This window comes from Syngnathoides biaculeatus, chromosome 4 (genome assembly GCF_019802595.1).
Source record: "Syngnathoides biaculeatus isolate LvHL_M chromosome 4, ASM1980259v1, whole genome shotgun sequence".
NCBI classification, from domain to species: domain Eukaryota; kingdom Metazoa; phylum Chordata; class Actinopteri; order Syngnathiformes; family Syngnathidae; genus Syngnathoides; species Syngnathoides biaculeatus.
Genome location: NC_084643.1, coordinates 5,929,693 through 5,945,317, shown reverse-complemented (window position 1 = coordinate 5,945,317; position 15,625 = coordinate 5,929,693). Strand labels below are relative to the sequence as shown.

Below are 15,625 nucleotides of genomic sequence, written 5' to 3'. Positions count from 1 at the left end.
ATTCCAAAACTAGTTGATAAATTTTAATGTGTAAATATGATGGGTCAATTAAACATTTTCATGGTTTCAGTCACAATGGCCCTCTGACAGAAACTATAACTACAATGTGGCTCGCAATAGAAACGAGTTTGACACCTCTGGTCTAGAGTAAGCAAGCTCCTCCCCTCATCAGTTCAGTTCCCAAGAAGATGCCAAAAAATGAGGCCGAAGCAATATTGTTGCACAGAGTTGGACTGAGAACAAAAATAGTTTTTAAACAAACAAAAAAAAAAAATAGAAGCTAGGCTCCCCAATAATAATCTTCTTTTTCTTTCGGCCTGTCCCCCCCGCCAAAAAAAAACATCCACAAATAGGTGAATTTGCAAGCTTTGATTTAGGAATAAGCTTGGAACACTGTAACATTTGTGTTTGTATATTTTAACAACGTAAAGCACTTTGTGAGTCCTCTCCTTGATATGTGCTATAAATTAATTGTACTTACTTTTTGACACACTACAGAGTCCCTAAAGGGACATTGAGAAAAAAAACGAACTTGTTACATTACATGACAATGAGAAAGTTTCTCATTACAATGAGAAAGCTTCTCATTACAATGAGTAACTTACTCTTTACAATGAGAAACAAGTTAGTCTTGTTTTTTTTTTTTCCAATGTCCCTTTAGGGGCTGCGTAGGTTCCGGTCATCAGAAGACGAGAAAAAAAATGGAAGAATTTTTTTTTTTTTTTTTTTGCAACATAATTTGGTAATGTTTATCTCCTTTGCATAAACCGACTCACACTCACAAAATCTATAATGAATGAAATGGAAGGACTTTCTTTGTTGTTGCTCTCTATGTATGTTTCGATGTCGAATGCTTTAATGTTTGAGCAATTGATTCGTAGTTATGACTCAGATCGTTAAATCCAAAGTGTCGGTTTAAATTGTATTTTGTCTTTCCTTGTACGTCTGTAACTTATTTCTATTTTTGCCGGTGTTTGTCTAGCTTGTCTCCCTAGAAAAAGAGACTTTTAATCATCAATGAGACCAATCAAGTTAAAGATTGAATTGAAAAAAAATAACAATAAGTCAGCATAATTCATGTTTCCTTTAGAAAAAATGAAAATGTGATTTTTTTTTAGACACACCACAAACTGTCATAAAAAGAAATGTAATTTGAAAAAAAAAAAAAAAAAAAAAAATCAACAATCACAAGTATTCCCTGTGTCCAAATTTCTTTTTCTCAGCCAGACACTTTTTTAACATCTCCAAGTTTCTCTGAATCCATCGAATATTTTTCTGCAAGTTGTCCAGAGCAAGTTCAGGAGCTTTGATCTGAGATGCATGTTCTCTGATCGACTCAAAAAACAACTTCACCTGGATAGGGGAAGAAAAAAAAATATAGTTCAGGGGAAGAAAAAAAACATAGTTCAGCACAGCCATCACTAATGTATGAACATTAATTTGGAAGGTACAGTTCAATATTGGTTATAAACGCGGTAAAGATGTATACATGTACCTCAGAGTATTCCTCTGGATATGAAAACTGACTTGTAGTCCCTACGAGGATGCTCCGAATAGTAGATGAGCCCAACTGAAATCTGAAGAGCAGACACTCAGACCATATAGTCAACAAAAATGAAAACGATAATTCATCGCCGAATCGACACGGACTTTTGAACCAGCGTGTTCCAGTTTTTCTTGACAAAATCCCACGCGATGTAGTGCCCTCGAGGGTTTTTGGCCACCCCGTAGATGAGCGAGAAAAGGTCCTGGGGTCGGATCACCTGACCTTCCAGACCTAGGTCCAGTAGTCTAAAAAAAAAAAAAAACAAACATTATGTGTTCTGTAGCATGAGGCGGGAAAATACAGTGAGGAAAATAAATATTTGAACACTTTGCTATATTGCAAGTTTTTGACTTAGAAATCATGGAGGGGTCTTAAATTCTTATCGTAGGTGCATGTCCACTGTGAGAGAGATCATCTAAAAATAAAAATCCATTAATCAGAGTGCATGATTTTTTTTTAGCGATTTATTTGTGTGATACAGCTGCAAATGAGTATTTGAAAACCTGAGAAAACCAATGTTAATATTTGGCACAGTAGCCTCTGTTTGCAATTACAGAGGTCAAACATTTCCTGGAGTTGTTCACCAGGTTTGCACACACTGCAGGAGGGATTTTGGACCACCCCACCACACAGATCTCCTCTAGATCAGACTGGTTTCTGGGCTGTCGCTGAGAAACATGGGAGTTTTAGCTACCTCCAAAGATTTTCTATTGGGTTTAGGTCTGGAGACGTGCCAGGCCACGCCAGAACCTTGATATGCTTCTTACGAAGTCACTCCTTGGTTTTCCTGACTGTGTGCTTTGGGTCATTGTCATGTTGAAAGACCCAGCCGTGACCCATCTTCAATGCTCTGACTGAGGGTAAGAGGTTGTCCCCCAAAATCTCACAATGCATGGCCGCGGTCATCCTCTCCTGAATACAGTGCGGTGGTCCTGTCCCATGTGCAGAAAAACACCCCCAAAGCAGGATGCTACCACCCCCATGCTTCACAGAAGGGATGGTGTTCTTGGGATGGAACTCATCATTCGTCTTCCTCCAAACACGGTTAGTGGAATTATGACCAAAAAGTTCCATTTTGGTCTCATTTCATCACAAAACCTTCTCCCATGACTCCTCTGTATCATCCAAATAGTCACTGGCAAACTTAAGACGGGCCTTGACATGTGCTGGTTTAAGCAGAGGAACCTTCCGTGCCAAGCATGATTTCAAACCATGACGTCTTAGTGTACTACCAACAGTCACCTCGGAAACGGTGGTCCCAGCTCTTTTTAGGTCAAGTCCTGTTGAATAGTCCTGGTCTGATTCCTCACCTTTCTAAGGATCATTGAGACCCCTCAAGGTGATATCTTGCACAGGGCTCCACGCCGATTGAGATTGACCGTCATGTTTAGCTTCTTCCATTTTCTAATGATTGCTCCAACAAGTGGACCTTTTTGGCAATTTCTCCGTCGCCCTCTCCAGCCATGTGGACTTGTACAATTTTGTCTCTGGTGTCTTTGGACGGCCCTTTGGTCTTGGCCATGTTACAAGTTTGAGTGTTACTGATTGTATGGGGTGGACAGGTGTCTTTATGCAGTTAACGGCCTCACACAGGTGCATCTGATTCAGGATCTTACATGGAGTGCAGGTGGACTTTTAGAGGCGGACTAACAGTTCTTTCAGGGTCAGAATTCTAGCTGATAGACAGGTGTTCCAATACTTATTTGCAGCTGTATCACACAAATAAATCGCTAAAAAAAAAAAATCATACATTGTGATCTCTCACAGTGGACATGCACCTACGATGAAAATTTCAGACCCCTCCATGATTTCTAAGTCAGAAAACTTGCAATATAGGCGGGTGTTCAAATACTTATTTTCTTCACTGTAACTCTAATCATTTTTTTCACATGGTGGCAGCATAAGCCACGTGAAAGTATACAATGGTTATGTATTTTATTCAATTATTACCATTCTGATGGTGTAATTCTATGGAACCGTTATACGGGAGAATGTACCTGTGTAATTTATTTGTGTCTCTGCTGTTGGTCAAAGCATGCAAAATTTTGTCTTTCTGCGCTGCTGAGCTGGAGTTCTTGTAGAGATGCAAGAGCGAAGTCCACCCATCATCATCCTGGGCACCGACCGCATACACAGTCTCGGCCACGTCGGTGGGAAGTCTCCAGTTGGCACAATTAGAGGATACGTTTGTTCGGGCAACGTCAAGCATCGACACAACTTCGAAAGCGTAAAGGAAGCCGAGAAGCGGACTGACTTGAGAGCTCCGTTTGACTGAAGCCAGTCTTTGAAACGCCAGCGTGCCTCATCCACAGAGGAAGCGTCATTCAGGTAGCACGCCAAAGAGAGAACCTCCGACCTTAGTCGCCGAGTCGACACGGAGCCCTCGTCACTCCAGGTCTGCTGGTCGATGATACCGCGGAAAAACTGCAGGATGTAACTCTGAGCCGAAGGAAAGCGAGAGGAGAATTTCAGTCACGCTTCTGATTCTGATTCGGATCTTCATCTTCTCACCCTAAAGTTTTCCACCAGATCCGCGTCCCTCCGTTTCTCAATCATATGGTAAACGGCCTCCAGGTAGCCCAATCCTTCGAGCAGGGGGACGGTGTGTGTCTCCAGATGCAGGTAACCGATCAAGTCGAACGCTTTGTCGAGGGAAAGAAAACCTGCCCTTTAAATACACACACAAGGATAATAATTAACTCATGACAGATTAAGTTATGATTCACCGCATGTTTTTTTAATTGATTTTATGCTGCGGCTAATACTGAGGAATGTGACGTTGTTTTAAATCAAGAATAATCTTTATAGTCGTTTTACAAATTCATCTTTAAATGCTCTGGAGCACAGGTGTCAAACTCAAAGCCCGGGGACCAGATGCGGCCAGCCACATGATTTGATGTGGCCCGTGAAAGCAAATCATGCGTATCAACTTCCATGATTATTGTTCAAATCTGTAGCAAAACTTCAAACTGTCACATCCTAAATGATGACGTTGGGATATTGAAAGCATTTTTGTGTTACCAAACATCAACAATCATTGAAAAACACATTTACCCTTCATTTCTGATTCCAAAACTAGTTGATAAAATCATTGTGTAAATATGATGGGTCAATTCAAAATTTCATAATGGGCCTCTGACAGAAACCGTAACTACAATACGGCCCGCGCTAAAAATGAGTTTGACATCCCGGCTCTCGAGCAAAATAAAAACAAACTAGTTTGTCAAGTAAAGTCCGCAAAGTCGTTGAGATTGAACGCGCAAAATTTGATCTCAAGTGCGATTAGTCACCAAAAGTCCTCATTTTAGGTTATATGATGAAATTGGCGACGCAACCAAAATCGGACCGGACTTATACTCGCTCAAAACACACACATACAGTACGGTACAGCATTTGCAGTCGTCTTACGTGACCAGTTGAAATGCGTTGTGTATCAAATGGGTCCTGTCTTTGTAGCTCAGGGCAGTGTGGTTTTCTCTCAGCAGCTTCGTGATGGCCTCCCACCCGCCGTCCTCATAATGAACCACGTAGTAGCCGGTCATGTCCACGTTGAACTTCACCCACTTCACGTCCTCTCCTATGTGGACGCTGTCTGGAAAGCACACAAATAAACTTGGATGCGCCGGAGATATCGATGTTTACACTTGATGGCAGTGAAAATAAGAAGCGCAACAAGAAGAAGGCAAGAAATGAAAATGACTGCTTACCTGTGTGAGTTGTCATCATGTGTCTGTGGATGGCGTGGGAAGTATCCGTCTTGTACGTGAGTGGGATATGCCATAAGTAGCTGGAGAAAAAGAGTGATTGTTCAGTCATGCAGCTAAGAATTAAACACTGACGGGAACCACTTTGGACTGCATACTCACCCTCGTTGCAGCGTGGACCAGAGGGGACCAGAGGGCACTTCCGTCCTCAGGAAGCGCACCTGCCTGAGCCTCAGGTGCGCCCCCTCCCTTTTTACGATTAGCAGAGGAACGCCTTTCTGCAGAGTCCAAGTGTTCATTATGGCGGTCAAGTCCAAGTGTTCCCCAGCCAAGAGGTACTGAATAAAACAATAGCCGAGTCACAATTGTCAACATTTTTTCCCGGGTGGAGGTCAGCACTTCCAATAAGAGTTTACTGACTGAATTTTTATGGGCCTGTGCTCTGTCGTAACAATGCTGCCCTGAAATGAAATCCTCCTCTGAACAAGACTGGGGAAAAAAAAAAAAAAGACATATCTACGATTATATTTCTGGAGTTTATTCTCAAACATGTTTTACAAAGCGATTTTTGTCTCATTTTGTCTTCCTACATTGACCAGGCTGTCCCACAGGTCTTGGTTTCGTGCATTTTGGTAGCTATATTTGCGAAGGTATCGGACTATTCCCCTCTGGAACACGTCTTCGGAGAGGAAGTGACGCAGCATGTGCAGGATGCATGCCCCCTAGAGGTAGAAAGAGACAAACACAGATGAGGTTTTGTAAATTTCGTGGGACGAGCCGAAAGTATGGAAGTAAATTAGTGCCACCAGGATTGGAATTTGAAATGTAAATTGATCACATTTTCAATAGTTGCTACAATTCACTGTCTGAATTTCGCTGTCTAAAATTCGTTAACCCTAACCCTAAAATTCACCATCTGTACAACCAGGCAGAACACCCAGCCAATCGCAGTTATGCTTTCTTAGTCACGTGACATCACATACTAAGAAAGCGTAACTGGATTGTTCGGTTCTGACCTGAAGTAACCCCTGCCTGGTGGCACAGACGGCGAATTTTAGTCAGCAAATTCTAGCAACTATTGAAAATGGGATCACTTTACATTTCAAATTCAAATACAGGTTTCTGTGGCATATTAAATTTAAATCCTGGTGGCACATATTTACTACCATAGATTAGTGCCACCAGGATTTGAATTTGAAATGTAAAGTGATCACATTTTCAATAGTTGGATTTCAGTGTAACTTTTCAATGTTAACAATTCAACTGGCTACAATTCGCTGTCTGAAATTCGGTGTCTGTGCCACCAGGCAGGGTTACTTCAGGTCAGAACCAAACACCCAGCCAATCCAGTTCCGCTTTCTTAGTATGTGACGTCACGTGACTAAGAAAGCGTAACTGCGATTGGCTGTCTGTTCGGTGGCACGGACGGTGAATTTTAGACACTGAATGGCAACAAGTTGAATTTTAGACAGTGAATTGTAGCAACTATTGAAAATGTGATCACTTTACATTTCAAATTCAAATCCCAGTGGCAGTAATCTATGGAAGTAAATATGTGCCACCAGGATTTGAATTTGAATTGCCGCAGAAAACAGGATTTGAATTTGAAATATAAAGTGATCGCATTTTCAATAGTTGCTACAATACGCTGTCCAAAATTCACCGTCTGTGCCAACAGGCAGGGTTACTTCAGGTCAGAAGCAAACAGCCAGCCAATCCAGTTACGCTTTCTTAGTATGTGACGTCCCGTGACTAAGAAAGCGCAACTACGATTGGCTGTCTGTTCAGTTCTGACCTGACGTAACCCTGCCTGGTGGCACGGACGGTGAATTTTAGACACCGAATTGTAGCAAGTTGAATTTTAGACAGTGAATTGTAGCAACTATTGAAAATGTGATCACTTTACTTTTCAAATTCAAATCCCGGTGGCACTAATCTACGTCCATACGAAAGCTGCAGTCGCAGTCTGAGGTATCAAAAATTGAGCTGTTTGTGATCTTCCGCTTCAGCTACAAGGACAGTTGAATTACAAAGGCTAAGTAATCTTGTCGCTAAATTAAAATGCTTATTAACAATGCGTAACTGTTATTTTTACATTCATACAAAAGTTCAAACTTAAATAATACCTTGTACAATTAAAGTTTTCATAATGGCAGAGTAAAATGTTTCTATTCGCTCGTCCTGCATGAGGTACAATTTTTTTCAATGTTATTTTTTAACATAGCCAGTCAGAAAGTCATGGCAGAAAAACAGAAACCGTACTTTGTCGTAGGAAACGGTGTCAAACATCTCCCGGATGTGAGTGGGGTTCTCCGCCGGACTGGATATTGGCCGAGAAGAATTCAAGGAATCGTGAGCTATTGCTGCGAAACACGTGTGCAACAGATATTCTTCCTGCAAGAACGACGACAGCGTGAGGTTACGTGATTCCGCCTTCACCTGACCGTCAGATTATTTCAAGCGCGTACCACTTCGAGTTCAGGGTAGGTCGCCTCAACTGCAATGTACTCCATGTATCTGGCAAAGCCTTCATTCAGCCAGGTGTCATTCCACCACGTCATTGTGACCAGGTTACCAAACCACTGCAAGAAGAAAAAACAAATCCTCTTTAGTACAAAAGAATCCACATCAAGGAATGAATCCTGATCGCCGTCAACTAAGTGATTCTTCTTCAGTTAAATTGAAGTAAAGGAATGAAGTAAAGTGTAGAATGCGTAGTCAAGATGGCACCAGAACATATCCGTGAAATTAAGTGCAGTGCTGACAGCAATTGTGAGATATCAGAACCAGGAAGTCCTTTCTTGAGTCATGATGTTGTAAAATATTCCCAACAGTCTATTTTATTCATTTTATATCATTTTTCACATCTGCACCACCTTTAGTCATAGATGTGGTTGCTAGATTTATTTTTTTGTCCGATCAGATTTCAGCCTCTGTGTTTTCGTCCAATGGCAAGGGTCTTCGGAATCAGGAGTGCCGGCCAATGTACATAATTTAAATTCATGGCGATGGCACTGTTTCCCAGTTTCTGTAGCCGGGGATCAGATCACCAAAGTCACCACCTAGCTCACATTGCTAAGTCGAAAAGGCCAAGCTCTCAATTTACCAGTTGATCTACGTTGCTACCCTCACCTATAGGCACGAGCTGCGGGTCGTGACCGAAAGAACAAGATCCCGGATACAAGCGGCCGAAATTAGTTTCCTTCCGCAGGGGTGTCTGGGGTCTCCCTTAGAGATAGGGTGAGAAGCTCGGTCATCCGGGAGGGGTTCAGTGTCAAGCCGCTGCTCCTCTGAATTGAGAGGAACCAGATGAGGTGGCTGGAGCATCTGATCCGGATGCTTCCCGGACGACTCCCCGGTGAGGTGTTCCGGGCACGTCCCACCGGAAAGAGACCCCCCGGGGGACGACCCAGGACACGCTGTCTCTCGGCTAGCTTGGGAACGCCTCGGGATCCCTCCGGAAGAGCTGGAAGAGGTGGCGGGGGAAAGGGAAGTCTGGGGATCCCTGCTGAAGCTACTTCCCCCGCGACCCGACCCGGAGGAGCAGTAGAAAATGGATGGATGGCACTTTTTCCAAACCGTACCGCGTGTGTGAAATGCGACTGTACGCACACCTACCTGATGGGCAAGCTCATGCCCAATCACCTTGGTAATCCACAGTTTGTCGGATACTGATGATACTTGAGGGTCAAAGAGCAGGCCGTGCTCCCTGTAAGTGATCAGGCCCCAGTTTTCCATTGCACCCATCTCAAAGTCTGGGATGGCGATCAAATCTGGAAGAAGATAGAGAAAATATGAAGCAATATATTTTATGGGAAGCAACTGGGGGTTAAAAAAAAAAAAAAAAAAAAAAAAAAAACTTTACCAGATTTGGGAAGGGGATAATTAATGTTGAAATACTCCTCGTAGAAGTCGAGCATTTTGACAGCAACTTCAAGGGCATAGTGGGTCTGATACCACTTCTCAGGATCAGCGTAGATGGAAACCTGTGACCATTGTGGCAGTGTATGAGGGGAGAAAGCCTTAGCGATTATGATTTTAAACGACAAACTAGGAAAAGAAACCAAACGGGCCGCACCTTCACCCCAGATGATGTTGTCGCAGTGACAGATTTGAAATCACAAACGACAAAAGCGACAAGGTACGTGCTCATCTTTACGCTTGGAGCGTACTGATCCTCCAGCAAGCCTTCATCCACCTCAACTGACTTGACCTGGAACAACCGGACACCTGTTCTGTTCTGTTCTGTTCCGTTTTATGTTGTCGTGGGCCTTTCCTCACGTACCAAAAACCGCGTCAGGAAATGAAAAGCTACACTTACTATCGGCATGTTGGACAGGGAAATGTACTCGGAGCTCCTTCTGATCCGCACTGAGAAGTTGGCTTTGAAGCTTGGCTCGTCAAAACAAGGGAATGCCATGCGCGCACTTGTAGGCTCAAAGTGAGTGGAAGCTAATGTTCTAAAAAGAGCCATGGAGTATATTATTTTACACATTATACCAAGATTATCCACACCACAGTATGCATCAAAATATACTCTACCTGATCACTCCTGAACTGGTTCTGTAGGTGCTTTTGTAGAAACCCTGGAAGCCGTCTGACAACTCTGACCCAAACTCAATATACAGGAAGTACTTCTGTCCGATGCTGAGGACTCTGGGAGAAAAGATGCCGATCTGCTCATGGGCAGGGTTATGGAGACAAGGTAGAACCTAGAACATGACGGGAGGTCAGTCATTCAGATCAGCGTCAGTGTGCTAATACGACGTTTTTTTTTTTTTTGATAGTCGTTAAAACTACCTGGTCAGACAAATGAGCTAAGTTCTTGTCCAATATGGTTGCCTTGGAGATCCGCAGACCCTTGCTGTGCAACACAACCCAATTTGTGCTGTTCTGGACGTCGATTTGGATCGTGACGGAGCCGGTTAAATGGAGACTGGTGAGGTTGGGGTGCACTATGATGTGGTAGTGAAGAGGAATCACATACCTAAGAAGTAAAACAGCATCTCGCTTGCTTCTCGTAGTAAATTCAAACAGCTTCCTTTGACTTGACTTTTCGGGGTAACGACGGGAGGGGGATTTACCTTGGCAAGCGAAGGCGACTCCAAGGGAAGGACAGATTGCCCGTCTCCAATGGAGTTTGTTCTCCGGGAGGCGGACTAGCGCTTGACGCCTGCTGTGAAATTTGGGTGGGCTGCATTCCAACCACGTGTGAGTGGATAATAGACAGCACGATCAGCCTCACCAAAGCCATTTTGGATTAAATGTCCCAGTCTGAAGAAAACGTCAAAGCTGTGCAGCAGGCGAACAACTGCTGCTGAAAACAAGGCGTTGAATGTGTCTTTGTGAAGGCCTGTAAAGGCGACGCGTCCACTGCCAAATTCGACAAGGGTTGCCGCCTTCTTCCTTCTCCTCCGATCTTAAACCTAACAAAGAATCAAGATGATCGTTTAGTGTTCTTGTCCGTTCATATTGAAGTCCCTTGTTGAACCGGTACCTGCACCTGAAGCAACAAAACAGTCTCCACTTTGCCTGAAGTTTTATGGCTGGCTGTATGTTATTACAAAATGTAATTCTTCATATGTTTGACCAAACCCAAAATCTTGCCGATGATCAATCTTATCTTTGTCCCTATGCAAAAACTAAAAGAGTGACACTCTCCCCACGATCAAAACAGATTTGTGGAAAACAACGAACACAATAATAATATCACAAAAACAAAAGTTACACGTCACAAAGTCGAAGTTTCTGGGTTAAGGGATACAATTCTTAATGATCCGTCAAAAGACGATGCTTGCCCCCCCACACACACACACGTGTTTCAATCTTGTGTTGTAAATGAGGCCCCATAGCTCAGTGGTTAGGGCATTGATTTGGTAAACCAGGAGTTGTGAGTTGTAAGTTTGCGCCACAGTCATCAGACCTTGCCGCACGTCTTTTGGATCCCGCCTAGCCTAGCGTTTCTGTACCTGTGTCTTGTCGGACTACTACGCCGTGTATGACCCAGTTTCCGGAATAAACTACATTGAACATTATGCTTCTGCCTCAAAGTCCTGCATTTGGGTCCACCCCGCCCCCCTGCAGGAGGTTCGTGACAGATATCTTGATAGCTATCTAGCTAGTTCTATTTATAACAGTTTCATGTGGTGCTAAACGTTTCAATCTTGTGTTGTAAATGAGTCCCCATAGCTCAGTGGTTAGGGCACTGGTTTGGTAAACCAGGAGTCGTGAGTTTTTAGTTTGCCCCATAGTCATCAGACCTTGCCGCATGTCTTTTGGATCCCACCTAGCCTAGCGTTTCTGTACCTCTGTCTTGTCGGAATGCTACACCCAGTTTCCGGAATAAACTACATTGAACTTGTTGGAGGACGCTTTTTTTCTTCCGCGTGTTCGTTTAATTTCGGGTAGTGAGAATGTTGGTTATCCAAATAAAGGCTGGAGACGATGAACAGTTTCTTCAAAGAATTTTACTTACAGAATATTCCGGGCACTTATTAGTTACAGACAATGGCTGTAGAGAGTAGATCACAAGGGCAAAGTTACAGAGAAAGCACACATCCTTTATCTTGTCAGAAGGGCGGACCATAAGTGGTATCGGACCTGTGGCATGACATCGAGGCTTTCCACTTAGACAAAAGGTTTCTGTCTCAACCGGTTCTAGCTGGCAATGGATTATTACAAAGTGTCCAGTATGCAGTTTATCAAGGTTAGCCTGCGTGCACAGATGCACTCAAGGACACATCCTGCCACAGAGCAGAGCCCCACTGAGGACATGTGGAAATTATTCAGTCATGACTAAATATGGGCATAAAACATACTTCAAACATTATGCCTCTGACTCGAACGCCCCCCCCCCCTGAACCCCAGACTGGTGGCCATCCAGGCCACTAAACACGAGGCGTCCGGGCGGACAGGTCAGGAGGACGACCCGGACGCCAAGGACCAGGGTCCCCACGGGGCGATTCGGGCGGACGACCTCTGTGAGGAACCAAACGGCGAAGCAGGAACCAGAACGAGGCAGGCCACTGCTCCGGACGAGAACCTCCCACGCCGTCGTTGCAAGACGACCAGGGATTGGTCGCCAACGAGGCCAGGTCCTGAAGCGGCTGGGCACACTCAGGAGCGAAGAAGATGATGGAGGGCAGGACCAGAGCCATGACCGCCACCCCGAAGTCTCTCCAGCTCCTAGGTGGCTCCACAGAACTCCCCAGCTCCTCCTGGACAGGAACGTGAGAAGGCGGCGGCGCCAGTACCACCCCCTCCTGGACGGCAACTTGAGAAGCCGGCGCCAGTACCGCCCCCTCCTGGACAGCAACGTGAGAGGGCGGCAGCAGCATCACAAACTCCACCTCCTCCTGGACAGCAACGTGAGAAGGCGGCAGCAGCATCACCAACTCCACCTCCTCCTGGACAGCAACGTGAGAAGGCGGCGCCAGTACCGCCCCCTCCTGGACAGCAACGTGAGAAAGCGGCGCCAGTACCGCCCCCTCCTGGACAGCAACGTGAGAAGGCAGCGACCCCGCCGCCGCATCACCAACTCCACCTCCTCCTGGACGGGAGCGTGAGGCGGCTGGGGAACTGTCGGCACCTCCTGGACAGGAACGTGAGGGCGTGCCCGTCGCCGACAGCAGGAAGGGGGAGCGACCGCGGGCCGGTCGCCACTGCCACTCCAGAGCGCGGACGTGAAGCGGCTGTGGAGACGTCGCCACCTCCTGGACAGCAACGTGAGGCGGCATCGGGTCGGTCCCCACTGCCACGTGAGCTTGCAGTGCATCCGTTGAAACAGCAACGTGGGCGTGGCACGGTGGCGAATCCGTTTCCAGGGCAACGTGAACCTGAGTAGGCGGACAGTCAGTCGAAACTGACACGTGGGCGTGTCTCGGGAGCGGGTCAGTTCCAACTGCCGCGTGAGCTCTGCTCAGAACCGCCAACACTGCGACGTGCACTTGAGGTGGCGAGTCTGTTCCCACTTTTGCGTGCACTTGGCAAGGGGGCGGGTCGGTTTCCACGGCAACGTGAACCTGAGTCAGCAGTGAGTCCGTCGCCGTTGCGACGTCAGCGTAGCTCGGCTGGTTCGCCAATCCTTGCCGGACCTGGGCCGTGAGAGCCGCCAATTCGGCACTCTGCCGCTCTATCTCTGCCCGCATTTCGCGGCACCTACTCCCTCTGGGGTGGAAGCTTCGCCACCAGCTGCGGGTCTGCCGGTCTCACCGTTACCGGCGAGGAGTGGGAGGACGGTGTCTTCGTTGCCGCGCAGCGAGAGACACCAGGGAGCGCCCGGCCGGGGCATCTCCTCTGGCCGCCACGCGGAGGTCCCGTGTAGATGGCCAAGCGGGTTCCCTCGTACCGATAGGTGCACTTGGATCTACCGGGCAAAGTCGCTTGGGTGCTGGAAAGGCGGGAAGGCGGGGCAAACTGACTGGGATCAAAAGCCGGGCAAAGAGACTCAAAATCAAAGTCGTCGGAGTCGTACTCAGGCAGCCCGGCATACAAATCACGGTCCTCCTCATATTCCGAAAAGTCAGAGTCTAGAAGAATATGAGGAGCCGGACGGGTCGTGTTCGGGACGTATTCGTACTTCGCTGGCGGAGCGTAAGACACGGAATCGGAGGACATCAGGGAGCCTATCCGGATCGGACAGGCTTGGTCCTCCGGCAGACGGTCTACCTTGCGTCGGTCCCGGCGACGCCGGGTCTTTCCTGCTGGGTCCTGTATTGGCCAGTTCGTTCTGTCACGTCCCATCGGAAACGCGAGTAGGACCCAAATGCAGGAACTCGGAAGACGCAAGGTAGTTCAAGAAGAGACACGTTTATTGTATGCAGAGGTCGGGGATCGAGCAGCAGTCCGGTGCAGCAGCGGTAGTTCGGACGTCGGGCGAAGAGAGCAGATGAGCGGACAGGCAGGAGTCGGTACACGGGAGAACAATCAACGCAGGCAGAAGTATCGAAGGAGTCAGGCTTACGGGGTTGGTCGGAGAACGGACGAAGGTCGGTACACACAGGTTCAATCAGGGATACGAGAGTGCTGGAACGGGACATAAAGCTCACCGAACTGGCGGAGGACCAGTCGTCACCGGGTCCTATATATACACAGGGGATGATCCGCCCGCATGAGTCGCAGGTGTGCGCCTCCCAATGAGCGCAGCCGCGCAGGCACCCGCACAGCTCGTGCTGAAGCGGCAGGATCATGACAATTCAGAGTCACTGTGTATCAATCCGGTGTTGTAAATGAGGCCCAGAGTATTGTAGTAGAGCATTGGTTTGGTAAACCAGGGGGGCGTGAGTTGGTATCTCTCTGGGGGGCTCTACTCCCCACGAGGGGTCGCGTCAGGACAGGCCGAAAGAAACGAATTTACTAATCTCGTGTCGGAAATGGTAAGAGGAACTGCCGGGATGCAAAACAACAAGTGTAAACACATAACTATAATAATAGGTACGTTTCTTTCGGCTTGTCCCTTTCGGGGTCGCCACAGTGTGTCATCTCAGATGAACGCACATAATCATGAGAATTCCGACGGAGCGTATTGAGCACCGTGACAACAGTACGGATTTGATGAAGCCTGAATAGAAAGTGGGTCTATATATACTCGGGTTTATGACCCACGAGGCATTGCAGGTGGAACACAAGGACAGGCGGATCATGACACACAAGGACAGAGACTTCCGGAGAACAGGAACGCAAAAAAACTGGGATCAAGAAGAAAACAACAACAGCCAAATTGTAAATAAAGCAACATGGTTCGCAATAATAAGTCATCTACGGCGAGACTGTGGCATACTCAAAAGACAAGCCGATGCGGACAAAAGGAGATCAGGCCGCGGCTAAAAGTGTGAGGTGACAACAGCTGCAGGGGCAAAGAGGGACTGCAAATCGGGTTACGTGACAGTGCGAGGCAAGGTTCGTCTGGAAATACCTGCGTGGAATTCTGGCATAAGATGGAAATATCAAGAAAGATTTACCTTGATCGTTTTTCGCTTCATCACTCCAACGTTAGAAGACAACTGGAGGAGACTTTCACTTTCTCTTTCCAAACCCCTCCCACTTGGAGGGACTCTCCTGCCGCTTGGAGGCGCTATAGTGCAGGAACTTTTCGTGTGTGTCTATGTGCAGCGAGTATACTGCACAAGAATGTCTTAAATCGTTAGACTCACCGATCTAAAAAAAAAAATAATAATAATAATAATAAAAGAGTGGATAGCGCATACTCATCGAGCGGTATGTCGATTGGTTGAAGACAGTTGGCCGCCATCTTGGTACTCCCAAAACGTGTTGAGGAGATGGTTTACAGGTTGGATAATGGCGGGGTTTTCCCTCAAAGTTTGCCATGTAGAATTAAAACTGGTCGTGTGAGCTTCACATGTTTTCAGTTGTGGTA

At 46.4% G+C, this 15,625-nt stretch overlaps 2 protein-coding genes across 4 annotated transcripts; both read right to left on the bottom strand.

Annotated features, from left to right (window-relative positions):
• Positions 1-10: 10 nt before the first annotated feature.
• Positions 11-15,370, bottom strand: erap2 (endoplasmic reticulum aminopeptidase 2). Of its 3 annotated transcripts, none has more exons than XM_061817797.1 (21): positions 15,210-15,370; positions 10,335-10,676; positions 10,051-10,237; positions 9,793-9,962; positions 9,572-9,710; positions 9,329-9,463; positions 9,116-9,236; positions 8,869-9,023; positions 7,719-7,832; positions 7,513-7,644; positions 5,841-5,972; positions 5,671-5,739; positions 5,413-5,588; positions 5,254-5,333; positions 4,955-5,138; positions 4,058-4,214; positions 3,801-3,985; positions 3,544-3,705; positions 1,651-1,791; positions 1,496-1,577; positions 11-1,353 (listed from the first exon to the last, which is right to left on the bottom strand). In XM_061817797.1, exons 2-21 carry the CDS (start codon positions 10,502-10,504, stop codon positions 1,186-1,188), a joined length of 2,859 nt encoding a protein of 952 aa, XP_061673781.1. In that variant the 5' UTR covers positions 10,505-10,676; positions 15,210-15,370; the 3' UTR covers positions 11-1,185. The 3 variants fall into 3 exon arrangements, with proteins under 3 accessions (XP_061673781.1, XP_061673782.1, XP_061673783.1); XM_061817798.1 differs by lacking the exon at positions 15,210-15,370 and adding an exon at positions 14,213-15,179; XM_061817799.1 differs by lacking the exon at positions 15,210-15,370 and adding an exon at positions 14,298-15,179.
• On the bottom strand, positions 11,698-14,217 carry LOC133499604 (uncharacterized). Its single transcript, XM_061817800.1, has 2 exons — positions 12,690-14,217; positions 11,698-12,605 (listed from the first exon to the last, which is right to left on the bottom strand). The coding sequence occupies exons 1-2, from the start codon at positions 13,395-13,397 to the stop codon at positions 12,138-12,140; spliced, it is 1,176 nt and encodes a 391-aa protein (XP_061673784.1). The 5' UTR covers positions 13,398-14,217; the 3' UTR covers positions 11,698-12,137.
• Positions 15,371-15,625: the final 255 nt, after the last annotated feature.